Below are 23,274 nucleotides of genomic sequence, written 5' to 3'. Positions count from 1 at the left end.
ATTTCTGGAAAGCACTTTTCAGAGCAGAGGTATAACCATCTTTCCTGTCCTTGGAGGAATCACTAGCTCTGTTTCGAAGGAAAGTAAATAATCAATAACACTTATTTAAATCTACAGTTCTAAATCTTCATAGCTCTCCTGTGCTCAAAACAGCACCTTTCTCAGGGAGGCAGGGTAGCTCATTCAGCATAACCCTAAGGGAATTACAACATTGCTCTTTCCCCCGTATTTACGATTTTCTCACTTTTATGATTAATGTTTTATGATTTTATCCCCTTCCCTCAGAAACAAAAACTCAGAAACTTTTGAAGTCTCTTGTGGAACAGTAATCTCTTGTTTATTACCAAACACAAGGACACATTGTGTAGCACACCTGGTGTGTTTGCTGTTGAAGTATGTAATTCCTGCTTGCCTTTGGTTAAATTCTTACAAGGCTAAAGAAAATACTTAATAAAAATACCTTAGGCCAGATAGATTTTTCTCATTTTGAAATGTCATAAACAGCATAAACTCAACCAAACTCTCTGAAACTGTAGCAGACTGAGCTTCTGGTACTGTATGTGACTTCATAGTAAAGATTAGGGAAAGCACTGTAAATTTTGATAAATAAGGACCTCAGATAGCTCAATAAATTGAAATTAACATCATAGTGACACAGTCAGCCAAGCAAGGGAATTGACTCATCTGTAAAATAACCCCATCCCATTAGTTTTCAGCTTGATTAGGATGTGGGGGAACTGCAGGAGGGGGTGACACACAGGTGGCAGTGCCCAGGGCTGGTGGGGGAACAGGACAGTGCTACCCTCAGCAGCACACCAGCACACCAGTGCTGGGGCCCATCCTGAGCTCACATACCTGCGTGTCCAATCTCATCCAGAGGACAAAAGGGAAAATCAGGCAAAGTTTTCAGAGCTCTGCCTTTGGCATCAGAGTCTGTTTGAGTCCTTGGAGACAGCAGCTGCCCCCAGCATCCCAAAGCAGCTGCAGACACAGGGCTGAGTGCTTTTACACTGCACACGTGGCTTTCTCTACAAACACAGAACAAACCCAGGACAAAGTTTTACCAGCTTTCATTTGTCTTTTGGTGTGGTGGTGAAAATTATCATCATCAAAGAGGATAAGGGCCATTAAAAACCCAATATTCTGCTACAGTGATTGGTTTATGGCCTCATTTGGCAGCAGTTTTATTTATCAGGTGGGCAGCTTCATTGCATGTCTTACAGCCCAGGCGCTTCAGGAGTTTGTTGTCTGCAGGACACTGCCCTTCTGTTCCAGAATAGATGTACCTGGCACAGGAATTGTTCTGGGGCAAACATTACAGTAGACCTGTTTCTCTAATCTGTTAGCCAGTTCTGACACTCTGTCTCCACAGATTTCTGTGAAGACAGTATGAAAAAATGTAGGTTGGAGATCATGCCTTGCATTGCTGATAGCTTTTGCTGAAAAACTAGTGTTTTACAAAGCACTACCACATGAAAAATAGCTGTACATCAGTTTCTGCTATTGCCTGCCCTTAGTTAAACCCGACCAAGTATTGTGGTACCACTTACGTGATTCATTACGTCACGCTTTTGAAGACAGGAAGAACTAAACAGTAATGCTTGGAAATTGCCCTGCTATCTCTTCCATGACATGGCAAAAGCTCACACAGTTGGAAGCTGTAAACATATTCCAACTCACATTTATTCACGTTACTGCTTTCACATTGATTCACATTGATTCACATTGACGTGGTGCAAGATACTGCTCATTTCAGATGGGGCCACAGACATGCCCCAGTAAACTCTTGATATCTTTTAGACCATGAATTAATACTGTACTCAGAACATTAATAAATACTTGAAAAGTCTGTAAATGACCTACACTGAACTAGTTTGTAAAAGTATTTACCTTATTTAAATGGATTTATTTCTATGTCAAAGTACATTACACCATGAAGTGATGGATGCAACTGTTCTGACAAATTGTGTGCACCTGATATGGTCTTTATCACGGCTGTAAGTCTGCATAAGTTTGGGATTGAGCAGGAAGTGATGAGCATTCTGCAGAGCCAAAAAAGATTTGATCTTTAAGGTGCTCATTTTGCTCTCATTGAAAAGAACAGCAGCACTTCCCAGGGAGATCCTGTGGGCTGGCGCTCAATGATCTGATGTTCTGGCGATGCCTCTGTCCAAGGTGAAATGCTGGATGCTTCAATCTCAGCCCAAGCTGAAATGTTGGATGCTTCAAGCTCCTCTGAGCTCTCTGAGCACACTACACCTCCTTGCGCGTGCGTGCGCATGCATGCGCGCGCTGCTCACCATCCCTACGGAGCAAGGTCCAGCAGCCACGCTCAGCAATTGATGTTCCTGACTGTGCCCTTTAGACACAGCCTTCGTGGCAGATGTGGTTGCCATTGACCAGGCTAAAGGTGGCCAGGGAGTGGTTGGTGCTCTTGAGGGAGGTCATTCGCGTGGTGCTCCTGGCCATGCTGTGGGAGCGGATGAGCAGGCGAGCTCTGCAGCACAGCAGCTGGTTGTTGAACTGCTTCCGAAAGCTCTTGCTGAGCAAGTAGAGAGCAAAGGGGTTGACACAAGAGTTAGTGAATGCCAGGATCCGAGCACAGATGCTGGCAACGAAATGCAGCACCGAGGTGTCCACCTCGGAGTAGTGGTAGGACCGGTACAAGTAGATGATGTGAGTGGGCAGCCAGCAGAAGGCGAAGAGGCACACAAAGACCAGCACGGTCCTGGCCAGGCGCTTACGGGACTCAATCTGGACAAGAAAGAGAAACACAGATTAGCTGCTGTTCCTAGCTCAGACCAGGGGCTGACTGTTTTTGCCAGTGCTTCAGCCTTCCAGCTAACATATGGCAGGTGGCATATCCAGAGCAGGGAAATCTGGACTGCAGGTCCAGAACAGTCAAGAACTCTCCTTGTCTCTCCTCAACCCCCTTCCCTTATAAACGAATAATTCTGAAAATGTATTACATAAGAAGTAGCGTTTTCTATCCTATTTAGAGATTAAATTCCAATGGCTTGTCACTTCGTAAAGTCCCAGTTCTGGCAACAAAAGTGTGGACAATCTGAATTAGTTATCCACACATAATATATACAGTCATATGTAATTTTAATAAATTACCTTATTATTATTACCATTATTATAATTAATTATCATGTAGGAGTCTGGGATATTTCACAGAGCTCACAGGCAGGACATTCTGCCATGGGGCCATGTGGTGTATGTACACAAAAGTGCTGTCAACAGCTCACAGCCCTTTAAGACCAAGTGCAGCACTCAGAGTCTGAAGGAGATGGAGAAACAGAGAGAGGATATTCTGTACTTGGAGGAACACCAAGGCATCAGCGAGGTGGACCCTTTAGCCGAAAGCACTGGAGCCACCAGGAGAGAGCTACAGGTGGTGAACAGATGGATGACCACATGGCACAATCTGAGCTTTGTCAGGGAAAGGTGTTTTCACAAAACCAGCTAGCATGCAGTATAACCTTCATGCAGACCAGCCACTTTTGTTTTACTTACTTCTACAGGCTTGGAGTCAACCCAAAAGTATTGCTCAACTGAGGGGAGCTGAGGTAAACCATACCTTGTCTTTTGTCCACAAGTGCTGCACATTAAGATAACAAAGCCACTGAAAAACACATCTCTCTTCCTAATGAACACAAAAGCCATGAAGGAGGTTGCCCAAAATGAGAGGGCAGACAGAATTGCCCAGAAAAACCTGCTAAAATGCACTGCTCCCTGGAAGAGGTTGTGCAGCCAGAGTTTGCAGGATTGGAAAATTTAACACTGCTGACCTTTTAGAGCTCCCTAATGTTCTCCTCTGTGGTAATCCCACACTCCTAGGGAATTAGCTGCATCCCACTTCTTGTATTTAAGTAGGATGTGGATGGCCTGCAACTGGTCCTAGCCTCAGCCCTTCTTGCCCTTGCTCCTACCGCAGTGTGGCCACAGTGCCTGGCCAGGCTCCCAGGACACTGCCCCATCCTCACTCTGCTTCCAGGCTCCACAGGTAAATAAGAAACTGAGCATCTCACACAGGCTGATGCATTCATTCTCAGGGCAGCTGCAAGCAGGAAGCAGGCAGGAGAGACATGGCAAGCCCATTTTGACTTTATTTCGTGCCCCTGTAATGGCACTGACTAAAAACCAGCCATTGAGCTCAGGAAGGACTGACATGCATCAGGTGATAATGTCTCCAGCAAGCAGGCTGAAAATCAAATCCTTTGAGAAGGGCTCTCCTTGGCTAAACCATATATTCTTTGAAAATGTATTCTTAATTTGATATAGGGCTATTGAGGCCACATCTGCACTATAAAGAAAGGAAGCAATGCAATAAAGAAATCGATACCAGTTATCTCAGATGGACACATACAGCACTTGAATGCACTGCAGGACAGGAATGATGGACGGAGGGTTCTAGACTAGCCTGGCCTTTTCCTTTCTTTAGAGCTCTCTTCCCAAAACCAAAGGGGAAAGGGCTGCTTGTACTGCTCACTTTATTGCCACTAATCAAAACAGCCATTGAATCATCAGAGAAATGGCCTGCAGGGGAAAAGATTTACGCACATTCAGAAGGGAAAAAGGATGAGGATTTCAGGGATCGCATATCATTTGATGGGCAAAGCCCAAGTTTTTCCAGCTTTACTGCTTCAGCATAACACCTGAAGGCTATGTAAGATGATTGTGTTGGGTCAGCCTGAGGTGGAGATGTCAGATGGGTGCAATTGAGTGGACAATTGCTCAGCTACCAATGGCTTGTGTCAGTTTAGCTGAGGTTGAAGCACACCTCAGTTAAAAAGAAGAGGTAAGGCAAATAAGATAAATACATCAAGGTAAATAAGCTTTTTAGAAACAGGTAAGGCTTTATCCAAGGTCCTCTCTCTGACAAAGCAATTTTGTGAAGTTTTGATTTTTCTCCCATACCACCCCTTTGCAAACACTTACCTGCTCTGCTCCTTTCCCTGCGTCCTAGTCTATAACTTCCCAGGCTTTGGTAAGGGTGTCCTGCTATGCTTGCCATGGAAACCACTCTGCCAAAGTCTCTGGACTTACAAACACTAGGAGACACAGGCTTGAAAGAGGATTTAACAGTTTAGCCATGTATCATGACTACTTTCATCCATTTTTATTCTTTTACCCCATCTAATCTATTAAAATCAGTGTGACAGACACGGTCTGCCACAGCAGGAATTTCCATGTATTCCCTCTCTCCTCCCAGATTCATAGACAATGTGGGTTTTTGAAGAAAGCCAAATCTCTACCTGTTTCCTCACATGCACATTTCCTTCCACGGGGATGTTGTAAGCACTCCGGATCAAATTCTTAGCAATAAAATAGTAATACACTGAAATGACTGACAGGGGAATAATATAAAATATGAGAAATGATGCCATTGAGTGGATTTTGGGATGCAGCCCATCTGAATGAGGGTAAGGAGCACAGCTGATAAAGGTTTTATTAGTCTCTTTGTCATGGAAAGGGTGCAGATCTGAAAATACTGCTTCAGGGATGGCAAGCAACATGGATACAATCCAGATTATAGCAGCTCTCACACAAATCTTCATCAGTGCATGGGATGCTTGGATCTCCATTGGCCTAACTATAGCTTTATACCTAAAAGAAAAAACAAAGAAAAAAAGAAAACAGTTTATTGACCTCAATATTCAAGCATAGTATTCCTGCTTTTCCCTTCCATTTGGAAATAAAAATGCAAACAAAATCATTCTTTACTCAAGACTGGATTTTTTTCTGGTGCTTTTAATTTCAATATTTTCAATAGATTTCTCAATTTAAACCAGAGCCACCTGTCATCAGTTCATTCAGTTTCATGTGTATTGATTATGGTTCTTTAATTTGTAATTGACCTGACAAAGCCCAGGACTCCCTGACATTAACATGTTAATTAGTATTAATGACATTAATATGTGTCCAAATAGCATTAAGACAGGAAGTGCAATTATAAACCTCTCTTCAAAAGTGTACAGCAGCTTACACCCCTTCACAGAATAGGGTTGAAGGAAACTGGGCTGAGATTTTGCCACGGTTTTCAAGCTGTGAGAATAGTGGTCTCCTGCAAATCTTATTTTTTTCTCAAACTACAAAGAGTATGTTGCCTGCTTAATTGTTGTTTGCTGGTGTAGCTGGCAACAGTTTTCCCTAACTCAAAGCATTCAGGTTAAGCAGCCAGAACTGCTATTCTAGATGCATAGAGATATTTTTTCATGCGAAATTTTGTCTTTCATGATTTCAGCCTTTCAGAAAATTGTACTTTAGAATCCAAGAATATAAAAAATTAAACTTGTTTGAAATTGATGTGTGTAATGAGAGGAGTGGAAAAAGGTCTTATCAGAGCTTCATATATGTTGGAACCTGCTCTGGCAGGATTTGATACTCCAAGGAAGCCACAACTCACACATGCATTTAAGGAACATGATAGTAGGAAAAAAAGGTAATTAGGAAGGAGTATCTACAGGTTTCACAAATTAGCTTGAAGGGTAATTATTATAACAGTTACAGACTGTTGGATATTTCTTCCAGGATCTACCTCCCTCTGCCCATGGTGCACTTGGCTCCCCTTGGTCACTTCTCCCTGGGGACTGGTGTGTGCCCCTGTCCTGGTCTATCCCAGCCCTCTCTGGCATGGCAGGGTACATCCCATCAGCTACTCCAGGGTCCATTTCTAAGCTCTTTCCAGCATCCCGGCTCCTTCAAACAGCTGAACTGGGCACTGGGGTGGGAGCAGAGGCAGTGAGCACAACACCCTGCCTGAGTCCAGGTGGCACCAGGGCCCCTCCATGCAGCAGCACAAACATGGACACTCCATGGCTCCCCACCTGCCACAGCCTGCATTATCCTAAAGCTCAGCATCTGAAAGAGGAGTCCATCAGTCCTGCACCTGGGTAATTGCTATATCTGCAGGGTAAGCATGCATTCAGCTTCTGATTATATGCAATATCCTGCTCAGCACACCTCAGTTTCCTTCCATGTAGGTATATATGTGTCTACATATCTCTGTATTTCAAAAATATACACATATTTATATGCATGTATATTCATACATACATAGCCACATACATAGTTATATACTTATTTTTATGAAGACTGTATCTAGACATTTTGTCATTTGCAGGTATTTCTTCATACATACATTTCTTCATTTCTTTCCTCTACAGTTGTGTAGAGGACTTTTCCTTTCATGTATTACAAACACCGGGCTCAGTAGTTTGCTGTTTAACCACTTATTCTCCAAGCTCTGCAGCTCTCCTTTTCTCCAGCTGCAGGGGCCAGACAGTATTTTTAAGGCTTGCTTAGCACCTGTTTAACTTGCACTCTGAAAACTGGGGATTAAGTGGTATCATACCACAAAGCACAATCTTCCAGCACCAGACCATAAACTCAGGCAATGAACGTCACAGCTCTCAAACAAATATGATGCTTTTCCTATTGCAGTCATAAAACAGAAGTGCTAGGCAGATTACTAAAGGAGTGGTGTTGAAATATCTCAATTTATAGTCTCATTGACCAGATATAGATTATTGACAGAAACACGAGCTCACTGAAGATCTTTGGTAAATGTTAAAGAAGAGAAATGCAAAAGGAATTTAATACTATATCTAGGTATTAGCAAACTTAGTTGATTCAAAGGTCTTTTTTGCAGATGTTTACTGTATGCTTATCAACATGACGTTAGCATGATTATTTCAGGGATTGTCTTACAGAATATAGACAGCTGAGAGAATATTTTCTAGTATTATATTCTAGGAACATGGATAAGTTAAAGAATATAGAGAAACCATTTAATTTTTATTAACAGTAACAGAGTCGGGAAAAACAGAAAATTACTCCATTTCAATTTATTGGTACATTTTAATCAGGGGTGGCATTTAAAAACAATTTAATTTGAACAGAACATAATTAGAAATGTCTAGGAATGCTGGGACTGACTACTATGCATTCAGTGTACTTTTAAAACCTCCTAAAGCAGATGTAAGAGAAAATACGAGAGAGGTTTTGCTTGCAAGGGGTTCAGTGTAGACCCAAAGGATGGGAGTGAAAGAACAGAAAGATAAAACAGAATAAACAAAGCTAGAAAACAGATTTTGAAAATATAAATTCTCAGGTGCAGAAACACAGGTAGATATATTCTTAATAGCCTGACAATCAAATACAATTATTTTGCTGACTATCTGTGTGACTTCCTTGCTGGTGGGTTAATTTAAGGAGCAATCTCTAGTAATGTAATCTCTGTTAGTCTCAGAGTATTGATGTGTGAGTGATCTGTACTGATCTGGGAGGAATCCCCATTTCCAGCCAGCCTTGCTGATGTGTCAGTGGGTCTCTCCAGTTTGTGTTTCAGCAGCTCTACTCTGCCATGCCAACATCACCAGTTGCAGGGGCAGCTCCTGGTGAGGGCACAGGGGATGCTATGCATGAGGAATTGGCCCTCCAGGCTGCTGCTTGGGCTGAAACACCACTGGATTTTCCTGTTGCTGGTGTTCAGGGTGTGAAAAAGCTGTACCTCCTGGTTGGTGTCTGAGTGGGGCTCAGAAATGCCTTCGCTCCTTTGCTTTTCCATACCATTTTCCTGGCAGGGTCAAGCCTGGGTTTTGTAATTTATTTGACATTTCTTCAGAACTTCATCAAAGTAGACTGGATTTGAGTAGCAGCTTGTTCTGCTTTTCAGCATGTGTATTTCCAGTTTGTATGTCAAATAATATTTCAATCTTTCTACAGCTCTGTCCCCTGCAATTGTTTTTCAGTGAGTTAGCCCAAGGCACATAATTTTCCCATATTTAATATCCAGCATGTGAATATTTCAATCCAGTTTGAAGGGGACATTGATGAATATACCTATACACCTTAGAGGAGCCATGGACATCATGGAACTGAGCTTTCATGCAAAGGTCTTATTATGGCATTATTTTTAGCCCAAGTTGTAACATGGGCTCTAAGACTGTAAGTCACATTCCATGCTCAACAGTCTGCAGTACATCTAGACATGGCTTTGGACTGAACACCTCTGCTGCTTGCACATTCAGTCTCTAAATATTGAATTATTATTTGAAATATATATTTTTTTCAGCTAAACTCCTTTTCCTATCAGCTTTTCAAGAAATTAAAAAAAAAAACTTAAAAACCAGAGGTACAATTTACGCACTGCAACAAAGTTCAAAACTTCAAAACATGTCTTCTGAAGATTCAGCTGAATAAAACATATGGGACAAACAGCCCATATGAAAATGTCTGGGTTGCTGATCTGGTTGGAAATACGAAAGAGATGCTGAACTTTACTACTGCTCAGTCTTTGAATTTCCCTGTTCCCACTTGTGAAGCAGTGACCTGCCATGTACCCTGCAGCTGCCAGTGATCTCCCAGCCAGGATGGATGCCAGTCAGCTCCTTGTCTCACAGTCTCACTGAAAGAAGCCCTCAAAAGGAATTACTCATGGGGCTATTCTAAGTAAGTATTCCTGAGCAGGACTATTCCCTGCTAAGGAAATCCTCCCCACACCAGCCACTGTGACTCTGGTGGTGTCCCTGTCCTCCAGGTCAGTACCCAAGCCTCCAAGAGAAAGCTGGTGATTGTGTTGCTTCAACCCAGAACACCTGACCACTTCTTAACCTAATACCAAAAATTTATTGTGGATTGGTAGGAGCCCACAGAGCATGTGCAGCTCCAGTGAATCCTTGAAAATGTCTTTTGCACATCCCTTAGAATCTCTATTGTGCTCATTGAGTAATTGTTTCTCACAACTGAAACTACTGAAATGACCAAAACCACTAAAATGTGGCACACCCAAGGTCTTTCTGTGGTAAATACTTTTCCCACTGAGGTTACCACACCAGGGAAACAGCAAAACTGTCCCTGTCTTAATAATAATGTAACTAATGATAGTATCACCTAATGTACTCTAAAGCTTGGAGTATGCAAACATTGGTTAATACCATCCACTTAGCCCCAAAGCTGCAGCTTCAAATATAAACACAGAACTAGCTGTAGCATTAAAAAGACAGTTACAGATACACTGTCCAAAAATACCAACCAAAATATGGCCCCAAGTGGATGTCAGTGTTTCCTAGGTGTAGTTTCTCTGTTGGTACAAAAATATTTGATCCATCTTTGTGCTCCTCAGCTGAACCAAGAAAATACACAACACCTGGAAGCATAAACAGGCTTTGCCTTCAAAGCCATACTGCCTATACATTTCTAAGCATAGAAAGGCTGAAATTTTGCTCTCTGAGGAAGAAAGGACCTTATCCACAAAGACTGTAGCTTCAGTGCTGCCTTCATGGCTTTTTCCTGTCACCTTCATCCACCTACTTATGCCTGCTACAACAGCCACAAAAATTAAATGAAAACAACTAAAGCATGGGGAAGAAAATCAGATGCTTCCCTGGGATTTTAAATTAATTTAGCTCCATATGTCTAAGTCTCTGGTTTTAGATTTTGGGTATTTTGCAGGGGAAGTGACTTTATGCTGTGTGGAGAAGCTGGTGCTGTAGGCAGCCTCAGCTTGCTCTCCTCTTCTATCACTGCTTTGCATTAATGCCTTTCTCCCTTCCCTTATGTCAGCAAGGAAAGCTAATATAGATGACCCAGGAGTGCAGGGAGAGAAAATGGCTGAAAAAGGCTCTGCCACACAGTATTGCCCTTTTCTATCTCAGTTCTTCTAAGCACATCCATCTTTCTACGGCTTAACACTTGCAAGAAATATAAGAGGAAGAAAAGGCCTGCTCATCCTTCCTCCAGAGAAAAAGAGACCCTCCAAAAATGAATTTGTAGGATTACTTAAATGTCAAGGAAATTTTCCTCCAAGTAGTATCATCTGTTACTATGCCCTACACCATTTACATAAAAAGATCCTGTGCTGCACTCCTGAATTTGTATAATGGTTTAAAACCCAAGTGTGTTAAAACCTGCTCAAAGAAGAAACCTGTTCAGAAGCCTTGTCCACCCTTGCTTCATCATTACTGGTTCCACTGTTTAGACTGCATTGGGCTGGCAGGAAGATGTACATATTGCCACTTTCTTTCTCTCTGAAGTGAGAAATGCACTTACAAAGTTTTGAATCAGTTTAAATTGCGCTCTATTTTGAGAAGTTGAGATAATTTGAAGCACAAATTTAAATAAAAAAGCAGGGATTGGCTGGAATGGACTGATGTCCTGCAGAAAGGGTCATGTAACTTGCTGAGAAGTGAAAACAATGAGTTCCTCCCAGTTCTAGAAAATGATCTCCTGAAATTGCCATGACATCCTGTGGCAATGATAGAAGAACTGCCTCTCAGTCATCATTTCTCCCATACTTCTTCTGTTCCACTTGTAACTGATATAGTGAGAAAAGTGCAATTTGCAGTCCCTCTGATCCCCAGTCATCTGTTCCCCTTTGAAAGGTTAATGGCACATTGGTCTGGTCCTGGTCTGAGAACAGACTGAACAAAAATCCTTTCATTAAGATTTTGCAGTTATGTTCTACGAGCATCACATCATTGTTTTGCCCGCATAATATGAAGGATTGGCTCAATTACCATGCAAAAAGAGCCTCAGGCAAGAGAAAAAAATTGATGCTATGGAAAAACTACATAAATGAAGAAGATGGTGTGAAGCTCCACTTGGAAAGCAAGAAAACAGTCTTACTAAATATATCAAGAAATTTATGACAAATGCAATGCCAAAAACTTTCTTTATTGTTTCCACCATGGATGTTATGAATATTTATAGCTCTGAAGACAATTCAGTAAATCCACAAAATTGCTAGACTGTCTAACCCATCAACACACTCCGACAACCTGTTCTGGGTCTATCTGCTTTCTGCATACTTAGTTAAGATTATCATTATTATGCATGATTCTTGAGTGAACATCTGTTATTAAAATCTTTAGTAAATTGCATATGGGCACAAAGACATCTCTAATGGACAAATCTTAAATACCTTGGCAGGTACTGCCTACTTTCTCTTTTTATTAATTTAACATTTAAATGAAAAGAAAAATGAGGTATTGATGGAAGTGGCACAGATCTTACTTTTAAAGCATATTTTCAAAATTCAAGATGTATACCTGCATACTGCTATGTTATCCTGGAATATGGACAAATAAGAATCTCAGCCTAGGAATGCCTAAATTCAGAATTGAGGCAATGTGTTTTAGAGACCACTGAACTGCACCTACATACTGGGGAAGGAGAGCTTAAACACTAATCATTTGATAGCGACTGTGTTATTCCTAATAATAACCATCCACAGCCTAAAATACTCCAGAAATTAACTATACATATGAAAAACAATGGATTAAAAGGTTACTGCAAGAAATAGTGTGAGTCCCATGGACACCAGAAAAACCCCCTTTGCACCCAGCGTAGTTATTCCCAGAAGGTGGCCTTCAGCCTCATGCCAAGTGAAAGATCTCAGTGGGGCCAGCTTCATGGTTCCTTGTGAACAGATGTGAGATGTACTGAAGCAGGGCTGGGACCCATTCATTTACAGAATCACAGAATACACTGAATTGGAAGGCACTCACAAGGATCATTAAGTCCAACTCCTGGTCCTGCACAGGACACCCTAAGAGTCAGACCTTATGTCTGAGGGCATTGTCCAAATACCTCTGGAGCTCTGTCAGGCTCAGCGCTGTGACCACTTTCCTGGAGAGCCTGTTCCAGTGCTCAACCACTCTCTTGGTGAAGAACTTTTTCCTGACAGCCGACCTAAACTTCCCCTAACACAGCTTCAGGCCATTCCCTTTGGTCGCTACAGAGAAGAGATCGGTACCTGCCCCTGCTCTTCCCCTCAAGAGGATGTTGTCACTGCAGTGAGGTCTCCCCTCAGTCTGCTCCAGGCTGAACAGTCCAAGTGCCCTCAGCTGCTCCTCATGGCCTCACCTCCAGACCCTTCATCATCTTCGTTGCCCTCTTTTGGATGCTCTGTAATAGTTCAATAACTTTCTTATACTGTGGTGCCCAAAACTGCCCCCAGCACTCGAGGTGAGGCTGCCCCAGCCCAGAGCAGACAGAGCAGGACAATCCCCTCCCTTGCCTGGCTGTGCCTAATACCTCCCTGGACACAGTTTAGAATCATCATTTAATTTCAAAACCAGTGAGCTCCTACAGAGCTCTCCAGCAGCAGCTAAGCACTGCACACATTCCTATGTGCTCAGTGCCTGGGTACAGCCTGAGGGCTGTGCCTGCTCATGCCATGTGGCACCAGAACATACACAAGTGTTGGTGTTGCCTTGTGGTGTCTGGAGTGCAGCTGGGAGAACTGGTGCTGGCACCGTGGCCACCCGGCATGAGAAGGAGCAAGTCCCAGGGATGCCTTCCATCCAAGGCTTTACTGTCTCAGCCCAGGTCTCCAGGAATGTCAGCAGCCTGTGATTAGGACATCTGCATGCCTGAGGATTGAACTGAGGCCAGGGCAACTAAAGCTGTGGCCGCAGACACAGACCCCTCAGTTCACTAGAGAATCTGCCTTATTTCTGCTGAAAGCACCACCTTTGGTGCATAAAGACAGAATCACTGAGTAATCTAAGCAGGTGGCATAACTGCTGGATATCCCACAGAGCCAGTTATAGAAATTCATTAGAGTTTCTAAAAATGGCTGTTTCTCAACAGAAAAAGTCCTGCCTGTGATGTACAATAAATCAATATTGTACCTTGTTTTGACAGAGAAAGAAAAGCACTCATTGACCTAAGAATTAGCACTTCCATAAGCTATAGCAGCTGTGGTGTGCTTATTTTAATTTTGTGGAAGTAGAATAAAAAGTTATATATATTTAGAACCAAGGCCAGGTTGGATGAAGCTTTGGGAAACCTGGTCTCCTGGAAGGTGTTCCTGCCCACTTCTGGGGGGTTGGAAGTAGCTGACCATTAAGGTCTCTTCCAGCCCATGCCATTCTATGATTCTGTTAAGTTTAGAGAAGCAGATTTCCTAAAGTTAAAAGCATCTACTCAAATAAACTGAGAACACAAATCTAAAGGGGCGTCACTAACTGTGCATTAGTTGCTGACTTCCAACCTGCTCCCTCGTGTCTCCCTCCTTGCCATGAAAAAAGCACATCAGAAAGTTGCCCTGTACAACAGAAAAGGAGGATGCTAAAACCTCAAAGAAGTAATTACAAAAATCAATATGCAGCAGATGGGGAAAAAAGCAAAAGTAAATGACAGCAAGTATCGGAGTTTTAAAATGTTGGTGAATGATAAGGGAAGCTGAAGGAGCCAACAAATTATCAAAGGTCACTCTGTAACAGACAAATGTGCATTTTTAAATACATCAGGAATAAAAAACATCAGGCATACACATAAATAGTGAAGATATGAACAATGATGAAACAAAGGGGAAAGCAATAACCCAATAGCTGTCTTCAGGACCAAATGAGCAGGAGATGTATGTGGTTCTACACTGTGTGTGAAGTACTACAGTTGTAGCAGAAAACTTGTGAGCTGTATTAAAGAAGATGTGAGCCAACATCTGCTAACACAAACTAATTTCACACCAACAGACCTAATAATTTACACCTAGGAGTACTAAAGGAACCAGCTGAGACAGCTCATGCTAATTTTTTTTACAAATCTTGAAAAAATGGTGAATTTCCTCAGAAGTGGAGAATTGGCTTTAAATATGTGATGTTCAGAAAAGCTGGATGGTGTGACCAAGAAAATTGCAAATATTTGTGCTTCCCAAGGCCAGTTGTAGAGCCAATAAGAGATAGGTTAATCCTGCTAACAGGGGATAATTAATGTCTGTCTTATTTAACACAGCAGATGTCAGAGTTTTTTGACTTGTCACAACATGATAAGGGATGTGAATAGAATGTGGGCCATGATGGTGTACAGAGGAGCTGCAGCTTTTGTGGGCATGTTGGCATAGGTGACCATGCATGTAGATATGCACACATGTGAACCAGGGTACATGTGCTCCTCCTTCTCCTATCCATGCAATTCCTGTCCCACTCCCACAGGAAAGGGTTAAAATTAGGCCTCCTGGTCTGGGAAAGGGGGGTTCCAGGTGGGGACCCTGAGCCCCCTGCTTCCCTAGCAGGGCATCAAGCATGATGGTAAAAAGCAGTGCGTGGAACCATTTGTAGCCTGGGTCCTGGGAATTTTCTCTAGCTGCAGCATTATTTATTGTGTGTATCACCTGCCGTGAGCAGGTTATAAAACTTTTGCTGGAAAAATTTGCAGATGACACAGTGGCTAACCAGACTGAGAATGTTGTAGAGTCATTGGGGTAAATGGCCATAGTCTAAAATAAACCATTTGAACCCAGTTATGTGTAAAATAGCAAATACAAGAGCCAAGTGAGCAGGAGATGCAAAAAAATTCATGCTTTGTTAAGGAAAGAAGAGACAAAAGAAGACATTAGAGTGACTCTTCTGCATGTGACAAAATGAGATATCCCATGGGATTCTCATTGTGTCATGGCTTTAGTGTAATTCAATATAAAGCTAAGCCAGTATATGATGCTTAAGTCCTTTCTGTGGTTTCAGTAAACATAGGTGTCATAAGAGATCATTACCACTATATGAACCTTCAGCAGCATGTAGGGGCTGAACAATCCATTGCTATCCTTGACTGCTCTAATCATAGAGCCATAGAATAGCTTTGTTAGGAGGGGACATTTAAAGGATCAACAAACCCAAACCCCCCGCAAGAAGCAAGGACATGTTCAATTAAATCAGGCTGCTCAAAGACCCATCCAAGCTGACCTTGAACACTGGGAGGTGGGGTATCCACCCCTTCTCTGGGCAAGCCCCCTCCAGGGCCTCACAACCCTCATCATAAAAAATTTATTCCTTATGTGTAACTTAAACCTATTGGCTTTCAGTTTAAAAACATTGTCCCTTGTCCATTACAGTCCTTGGTAAAAAGTCCCTCTCTGTCTTTCTTATAAACTCCTTTACGTATTGAAAGGCTGCAATAAGGTGTCCCCAGAACTTCCTCTTTTCCAAAGTGAACAACCCCAATTCTCTCAGCCTTTCAGGTTTGCTGTGAGTTAGATTATTATGCAGTGGTTAGAGGTCAGATAAATTTCAGTTTGAAACACGAGTTCTAAGCAGAGAGGGTAGCAGAGTGCCAGACACACAAGAGGTGGCAGAGTGATACATGTGCCTTTAGTCTGAATACTCAGAAAGCACCCTCATGACACTGGAAAGATTTGTTTTTAATCCAAATCCTATGATATATTCAGTAGCCTCTGTGCACATGTGTGGGCAAGAAATACTGTTGAGTTGATGTGCAGTGTCTCCTGGTCCTGTATCCACATCTCTGGTTCTCCCAGGTCATTTGAACATTCATGTCTCAATCTCATGCTTCAGGGTTGCCTGAAGGTGTGAAGAAACATATTTTTCTCTCAGGGCATCATGCTACTGTTTTCTGTCCTGCCTTCCTAGGAAGCTGCAGAGACTGAGGACAGAGCTGTGGACACCAAGCAAGTGAGGACAGGATGGGCAGACCTCTGATAATGCTTCTCCCTTAGATTCCCCGCAGCTTTCTGCAGCCCAATTAAACTGATCACTAGCCTGGCATCAGGAGAGGAGTTTCTACAAGGCATCTTTAGCTTTCTGCTTTTCTCTACAGCAGAGCACTTGGCTTGCTGCTGGGATGCCTTCATGTGCCTCGGCATTGTGTGAGGCCCATGGACTGTCCCTGTTTTCTGCCCCATGGCACAGGGATTTTGAAAGCCCTTGCTCTGCCTGAGATCCTACACAGCAGACACTGTGTGGGTGGTTGCAGAGCCTGCTGTGGGCAAGACATCATGGTGTCCTAGATTGTACAGGCTGAGGTGGGCACCTGGGGGTCAAACTGCTGAAAAACAAGGTGAGTAGACTCCATAGGGACAGTGGTGAACTCTCTTTCCAAAATAAAGGAAAACAGGTTATTGCACGGGTTGTCTGAGCAAAGCAGTTACTGGATGCTTCACAGTGTGGTTGTGCCTGCTTCTACTTTTTCAGTTCAGCTACCTCCTATTCTTCTCAGCCAGGCTGTTGTCCAGATCTGAACATCAAATAGTAAGACATGAACTGATGGGTCCACCGTAAGCTCATCTCCCTGCAGCAATGGTGAAACCCCAGCCCACTGCTGGGACACACAGCCAGCAAATTCTCTGCAGCCAGTTGCTCTCCTTAATAACAATGTGTACAGCACCTTGTACTATGAGACCATGACAACTGATTGGGGTTTTAGGTTTTACTGAAATGTAAACAATAGGTAATCTGACTTTTCTTCCTTCTGATTGCTTAAATATTGACAGTCTCCAACACATTAGCACTGATTCTAAACTCAGATTTCCGTCCCACTGCTATTAATGGGAGCTCTAATCTTCCTGGTTATAGAAGTGCATCTATTGTGTTTTGGCCATCTGCTGTGGTTAATCAAGACATTCAGAAAGTTTGTGTTGTTTGACCAGTTGCTCTTGGTGCAGATGGATACAGGGGCTGAGGAAATGAGAGCTAAAACTACGGGTGTAGAGTGTTTATATTATATTGACACAATGGCCAGCAACCAGGATCTAAGACTCTTGCACATCAGCTGAAGGAGAGATGTGTATATCACCCTGCATCCATCAGCATGTGAAGGGCAGCAGCACAGACACTGTGCCAGTGGCAAGGGTGGAGATGGGGCTTTCTGATGCTTCAGTGCAAGGGAAAACTTTGGGCTGGGCCCTGAAGTCCCTCCAATTTTCTTCCCTGGCTTGGAAGGACCAATGTTTTGGCTGACATCATGAGGTCACGTCAGTGGATCCAAACTCTCCATGTGGGGTATCATTCTGCTGACTTGCAATGTCTGGGTTAGAGGCTGTTTGGGTAGTTCAGAGTGGTTTTCTGTGCCACTTGCTCAAACCCTCCTGGGGCTGCACAGTAAATTACAGCACAAGTAAAATGCTCCAAAATAGTGCCTTAGTTACCTGAAGATGTTTCATGAATACTGTGACTAGAATATCCAGAACATATTCTTAACTACTATGGACTTGGCACTTTACAACTGTTGGTGTTTATAAAAAAGGTGTCATTATGTAAATATACTCAGTGGTAATATGGGTTGAATTTTCATAACTTCTTATTAGGGTGGCGTGCTTCCCTTAGTCCTCTAGTGGAGATATAAACCAGTGATTGTAAAGTAAAATAAATGAACTGACACATAGATATTACACCTCCTGTAGTATTGTAGGTAATATTAATAGCAGGGGCAGGAGACATCTAAATCACAGAAGAGATGAGTCCACTAAACAAAGACTTTTGCATGTTTTAAAGTGTGTTTGTAGAAATTCTGGACTTGTTTCTTTCCTTGCAACTGCTGCTTTTTTAGGAGTTTTGTTTGAAAGTTTTATTTCTTAGATAAACAAACTGTCATACAAGTTCAGAGGAACATCGGAAGTTGTGTTTGTGGTGCATTCCAAGGTACCCAGCAGAGCTGGGAGCCCTGCAGCATTCCTGCATCCGTCCCTGCACCCAAGGCACTGAGGTCAACAATGCCAAAGCTGACATCCTCATTTCAGGCGTCCCACATGACTGCAACCCTGCTGTTTGCAGCTGGCTTTACCACTGAAAGCCACCTAATCTCCCGTGTAATGTCACTCCACATATCTCACTACACTGTCACTCCCACCACAGGACTGCAGGCAGCTCTGGCTGGCAGACGTGCTGCCGTTTCCCACTACTAGAATCCATATAATCCAAGGTGCTTAAAATAAAGATGCTGCTTGTAAACTCCAATTACATTTTACACTTACTGTGTTGTGTGCTTGTAAAAACAGCATTGCTTCAGGAAGGTTTCACTGCATGAGCACCAGGGATTTCGATCTTTCACGATGTCAGCCTAACAGTGAGGAACTATGATCAATGCTTGACAGCCTGGTTAATTCAAATGCAAATGTATATACCCTGTCAGTCACAGGAGAAATCCAATTAAATAAAGACTTCTCCCATGACATGGGCAATTAAATAGTTGCTTTTCCTCTTGCTGTGCAAAGATTTTCCGTAATTTCCCATCCCCTGCTGAGACAGCCTTGGCTTTTCTGCCTGGGCTAGAAGCCCAGGTGTCACTGCTCTCACAGGTGCCTCTGTACCCCTTATCCTTGCCCTGAGGAGGAGGTGAAGGAGGAGGAGGGCAGAACCCAAACTCCCGTTTTTTTCTGGGATAAACTGAGCAGTAGCTGAAGAAACCACTGGCTCAACAGTGCAGAGCAGCAGGACAGACAGATATCCTCGCCGTACCTCATTTACTGTGTTTCTAAAAGACACAAACATCACTCTCACACACTGCTTGTTTCTTCGCTCTTGTATACTCAGCACTGGCGCCTTATCACTCATGGAAGGTGGCTGGAAGCACAGGACATGCCTTAACCCTCTCCTGACTGCTCTGAAAATTTGACACACTTGCAGGAAAACAGTTGTCCCCTGACAGCTCCCACTGCTCCTGCTAACGCAGACAGACAGATGCAACCACTGTGCAGTCAGTGGAGTGGTCCCACAGGAAATGCATTTGCAATATTGTTAACTCTTTCTTGCCCTTTCTTACATATTTTCTTAAATAATAATGAAATCTGAAGGAAATGTCATGATTGTACACAGACCCATCCTAAGCACCCAGGGACCCTCTGGCTGTCCCTTCCTGCTCAAACCTGTGCAGGCATCCTCAGCTGTATCCATACGTACACAGAGCGCTTGCAGGCTTGGAGGGTCCCACTGCAGGAAAAGCTGAGGTCAGCAGTTTGTCCCTCTGTTTCTCCTTGAGAAGTTTGCAAGCAAACAGTCTATCCTCTGGACAGCCCCTCGTTCTGGTGGGTCAAACCACTGAGCAGCTTTTGGTGCACTGTGCTGGAGGCTAGCACCCAGCTAAGTGGTTGCAGTCACTGGTGGATGAGAGATTCCTAACACAGGGCAAAGTGGAAATGGAAAGAATAAAAGTATACCTCAGGAAAGCATATACTCTTGCATTGATGATGTGAGTGCTAAAACCTACTAAAACTGGGCCCATCATTTTCAGAAGGTGATCCCACACAGCCAGGATGATTTGTACCATTGTTGTAATGTAGCATAAGTGTCTCACACACTCTATCTGCCCATCACACCCTACCCACTGCCTTTCACCTTGTGTTTCAGTGGTCATGTCTCTGGAAATTACCCTCTTGTATCAGACTCCAATGCTTTTCTTTACACATCAGACTTCTGTTCCCTGGGATGTCTCTCTGGGCATCACCATGATAGCAGTAATGCCAGCAGTTGTTTCCATTTGCTTTCATCAATGGAAGGATGCTGAAACCAAGAGGGTTTTATGGTAATTTTTTGCAGATGATGAATTATAGACAAAAGGTCTATAACACTGACAAGTTTCCCTTTTCTTGGAGACAGTGCCATGTAATGCTGTTCAGAGCAGGAGGTTTAGGAGGCTTTTCTCTCACATGGTCTGCGGCTTTAGATTAATGAGAACAGAGACATTCACATGCCTCATGTTAGCATCTCAGGTAAGATTCACATCACTGAACATTAACCATCTCACCACCACGCCCCTTTCTTCTGTTTCTCTTCATGCACTGCCACATCTGTCATCAGAAATGGGTGTCTATGAAACCATCCCACCTGCCAGGCTCAGCATCTCACCTGCAGCAGGGTGTTGGGCTTCCAGACCCTCCACAGCCCCCAACCAGCATCACCATGCTGGCTCACATTCAACTCACATGTAGCAAGTTTTCCCTTTACATTTTAAGGTTATTTCCCTAGTGATTCTGACATGATTAATACTGGGGTCTGGACCTTTACATTTTAAGATTATTTTCCTAGTGATTCTGACATGATTAATACTGGAATCTGGAGTTCAGGATGACAGCTTTAAGGAAATAGACTAATGGGCTGTGAGTTGACAAAATATAGACTGTATTATTTTGTAACAAAATTAACCCAGCACTGCTGTTAATTTATCAAAATATAAACTTCAGCAAACTTAATAGATAAGGAACACTTGAGTTTCAATGCACAGCATATTAGATTCATAGACCTAACAAAGTTAGAAGTTTCATTATCTCCTTCTGCAGAGGACCACAGATGCATTAGAAGAGGGTAAAATGATCCCTTGGAAATGGAAACATTTGATCATCAGTGCAGCATGATGGTTAACAGGTTCCTGAAAAAGCTGAAGTTCAGAACTTGAAGTCACCAAACCCAAAGCTTGGCACAGCTGCTGTTTTCTGTTCTATCACTTCAGGCAAAAAGTGGTATTGATGTGCTGCTCAGCAAAAGCATTTGCAATGTTTACTTTATGTAGCATGTGATCAGATAGCAATTATCTCTAATATAATATTCTTTACAATGCATTTTTCTTTTCCTTACACCCTTTAAAACAACTTTCATTAGAGCTTTAGAAAGATGTATTTTCCTGGAGAGATACTTATTGTTTTCCCAGCATTTTCTTCAGAGCATTCAGAGGGGTCCAGACACCACATCAGACTCAGGAGCAAAAGTGCGTGTGGTCTTTCACTAGTGCAGGTTTTGTATTTTCACAGCACTTTAAGGCATATTGCTTTAAGAATTTTATCTACACGTAGGTCTGTTTGTCATCTGCTACTGGGACAGACAGTGCTATTTTTATATATCCCAACATGGAGGAGAGGACAAACATATTGACCATTCTGTCTGAAACATGGAGGAGTTATCTGCTTTCACTGAAACTGCAAAAAGTGTATTGAAAGATGTGCGTGAAGTACATTGAAATCTGAACAAAAGTAGTCTGATGTTTTAGAGCAGCTTAGCAAGAGACAGTGGCATGCAAGAGACTACCCAAAGCAAACCTAATTTCACTTTTTTTGTGAACAAGGATACAATCCCCACGTCTTTTTTGATCACAACAAAACTGAAATAATTTTTCACTCAGTCCTTCTGTGTCACTTCAGCATGGTGACAATGTATTCCTTAATCTCTTTTGGAAGCATCCAGAAAATAAACCAGCATATTTACTACTCCTTATTTTTTACTAAACATTATTGGAAAATGAAGTTTCTCAACCAACAGCACAGATCAGTTTTGACTGGATAAGGAGCAAACTGTTTAACCAAGGGAAATACAATGGCTATGGCAACTGTGATTCCTGGAAAGCTCATTTGAATATTTGAAAAATATTTTATGAAATATTGCCTCACATATTAACTGAAAGGAAACAAGCCACTAGAAAAAAATTATTCTCACTGCACTTTAAATTGCTGCTCCAGTGCCTTCACACTTCATGAAGTATGGATCAATTATCTTTTTGGCAAATATGAACATGCTATCTTTTAGCAGAGCTTCATTAATGGCATTTTCTGTTTCTGGTCTTTAGCCTGATCTCCTCTTGTCTCTCTTTGAATTAATGCAGCCTATTAGCTAAATTGCACAAACATTTCGTTTAGAAAAAGTGTCCTGTATTCAGTCTGCATCCTCCTCCTGTATGCTAATATTAACCAGAAATCACCTGAGGTGATTCTTCTTCCCTCATTACGTTAAAAAGAAACATTTTACCTGAAAATACAAATTTATACTTGCGCATTTTATGGAGTCATAATTATGCAGGCTTCTCTTCAAGGCAACAGCAGCCAAGCTTACCTGTCAGCTGAGAGAGCAGTGAGAGTAAAGACTGACACCCCTACAGAGGTGAGCTGTATGAAGGGGATAAGTTTGCATCCAGTTCTGCCAAACAGCCACTTGTCAGCTAGGTACCTGCTGGCATCCACAGGCACACAAGTCACTAAAAGCAGCAGGTCTCCCAGGGCCAAACTGGAAATGAACAAATTAGGGACATTTCGCATGGATTTCACAGTACAGAAGATCTTAATCAAAGTGATATTGCCAATAAGGCCTATCAGAATGATGATCCCATAGATTGTGGGGATGGCATAAAGGAACGCTGGGTAAAGCCAGTCTTCCCCAGGGAGGGAGACGTTTGCACTCTGGTTGACAGAGATGTTATAGAAAATGAGGTTATCTGTTTCTAGGTCTAGCAGAAGGCACTCTCCAGATGCCATTGTCCTACTTCGCTCTTCTTGGAAAACAGCTTTCTTCTTTGAAAGTCCTCAAATTCCTCAAATTAATTTCTTGCTTTAATTTTGCTGCTCTTTGCTGGCTTTAAACAGTCAGAAGAGTTTAAAAGTCATATTATTTTGACAAATCTTGTCAATAACCAAATCAAAAGGCACCTGCAGCTTTCTCCATAGTCCTGTTTCCATAAGATGAAAGTAGAACATCTTTTAGCGTGGCTTGAATTGTCAAACTTGCCTTTTCCTCCTTGACTTCTCCTGCTGTTAAGTATTCCTCAGCTCTG

At 42.5% G+C, this 23,274-nt stretch overlaps 1 protein-coding gene across 1 annotated transcript; it reads right to left on the bottom strand.

Moving 5' to 3' along the window:
- Nucleotides 1-2,361: 2,361 nt before the first annotated feature.
- GRPR (gastrin releasing peptide receptor) lies at nt 2,362-22,978 on the bottom strand. Its single transcript, XM_062515133.1, has 3 exons — nt 22,560-22,978; nt 5,262-5,613; nt 2,362-2,754 (listed from the first exon to the last, which is right to left on the bottom strand). Exons 1-3 carry the CDS (start codon nt 22,976-22,978, stop codon nt 2,362-2,364), a joined length of 1,164 nt encoding a protein of 387 aa, XP_062371117.1.
- Between the last annotated feature and the right edge of the window lie 296 nt (nt 22,979-23,274).

This window comes from Cinclus cinclus, chromosome 2 (assembly GCF_963662255.1).
Source record: "Cinclus cinclus chromosome 2, bCinCin1.1, whole genome shotgun sequence".
Taxonomy (NCBI): Eukaryota; Metazoa; Chordata; class Aves; order Passeriformes; family Cinclidae; genus Cinclus; species Cinclus cinclus.
This window is presented reverse-complemented; position numbering and strand designations above follow the sequence as displayed.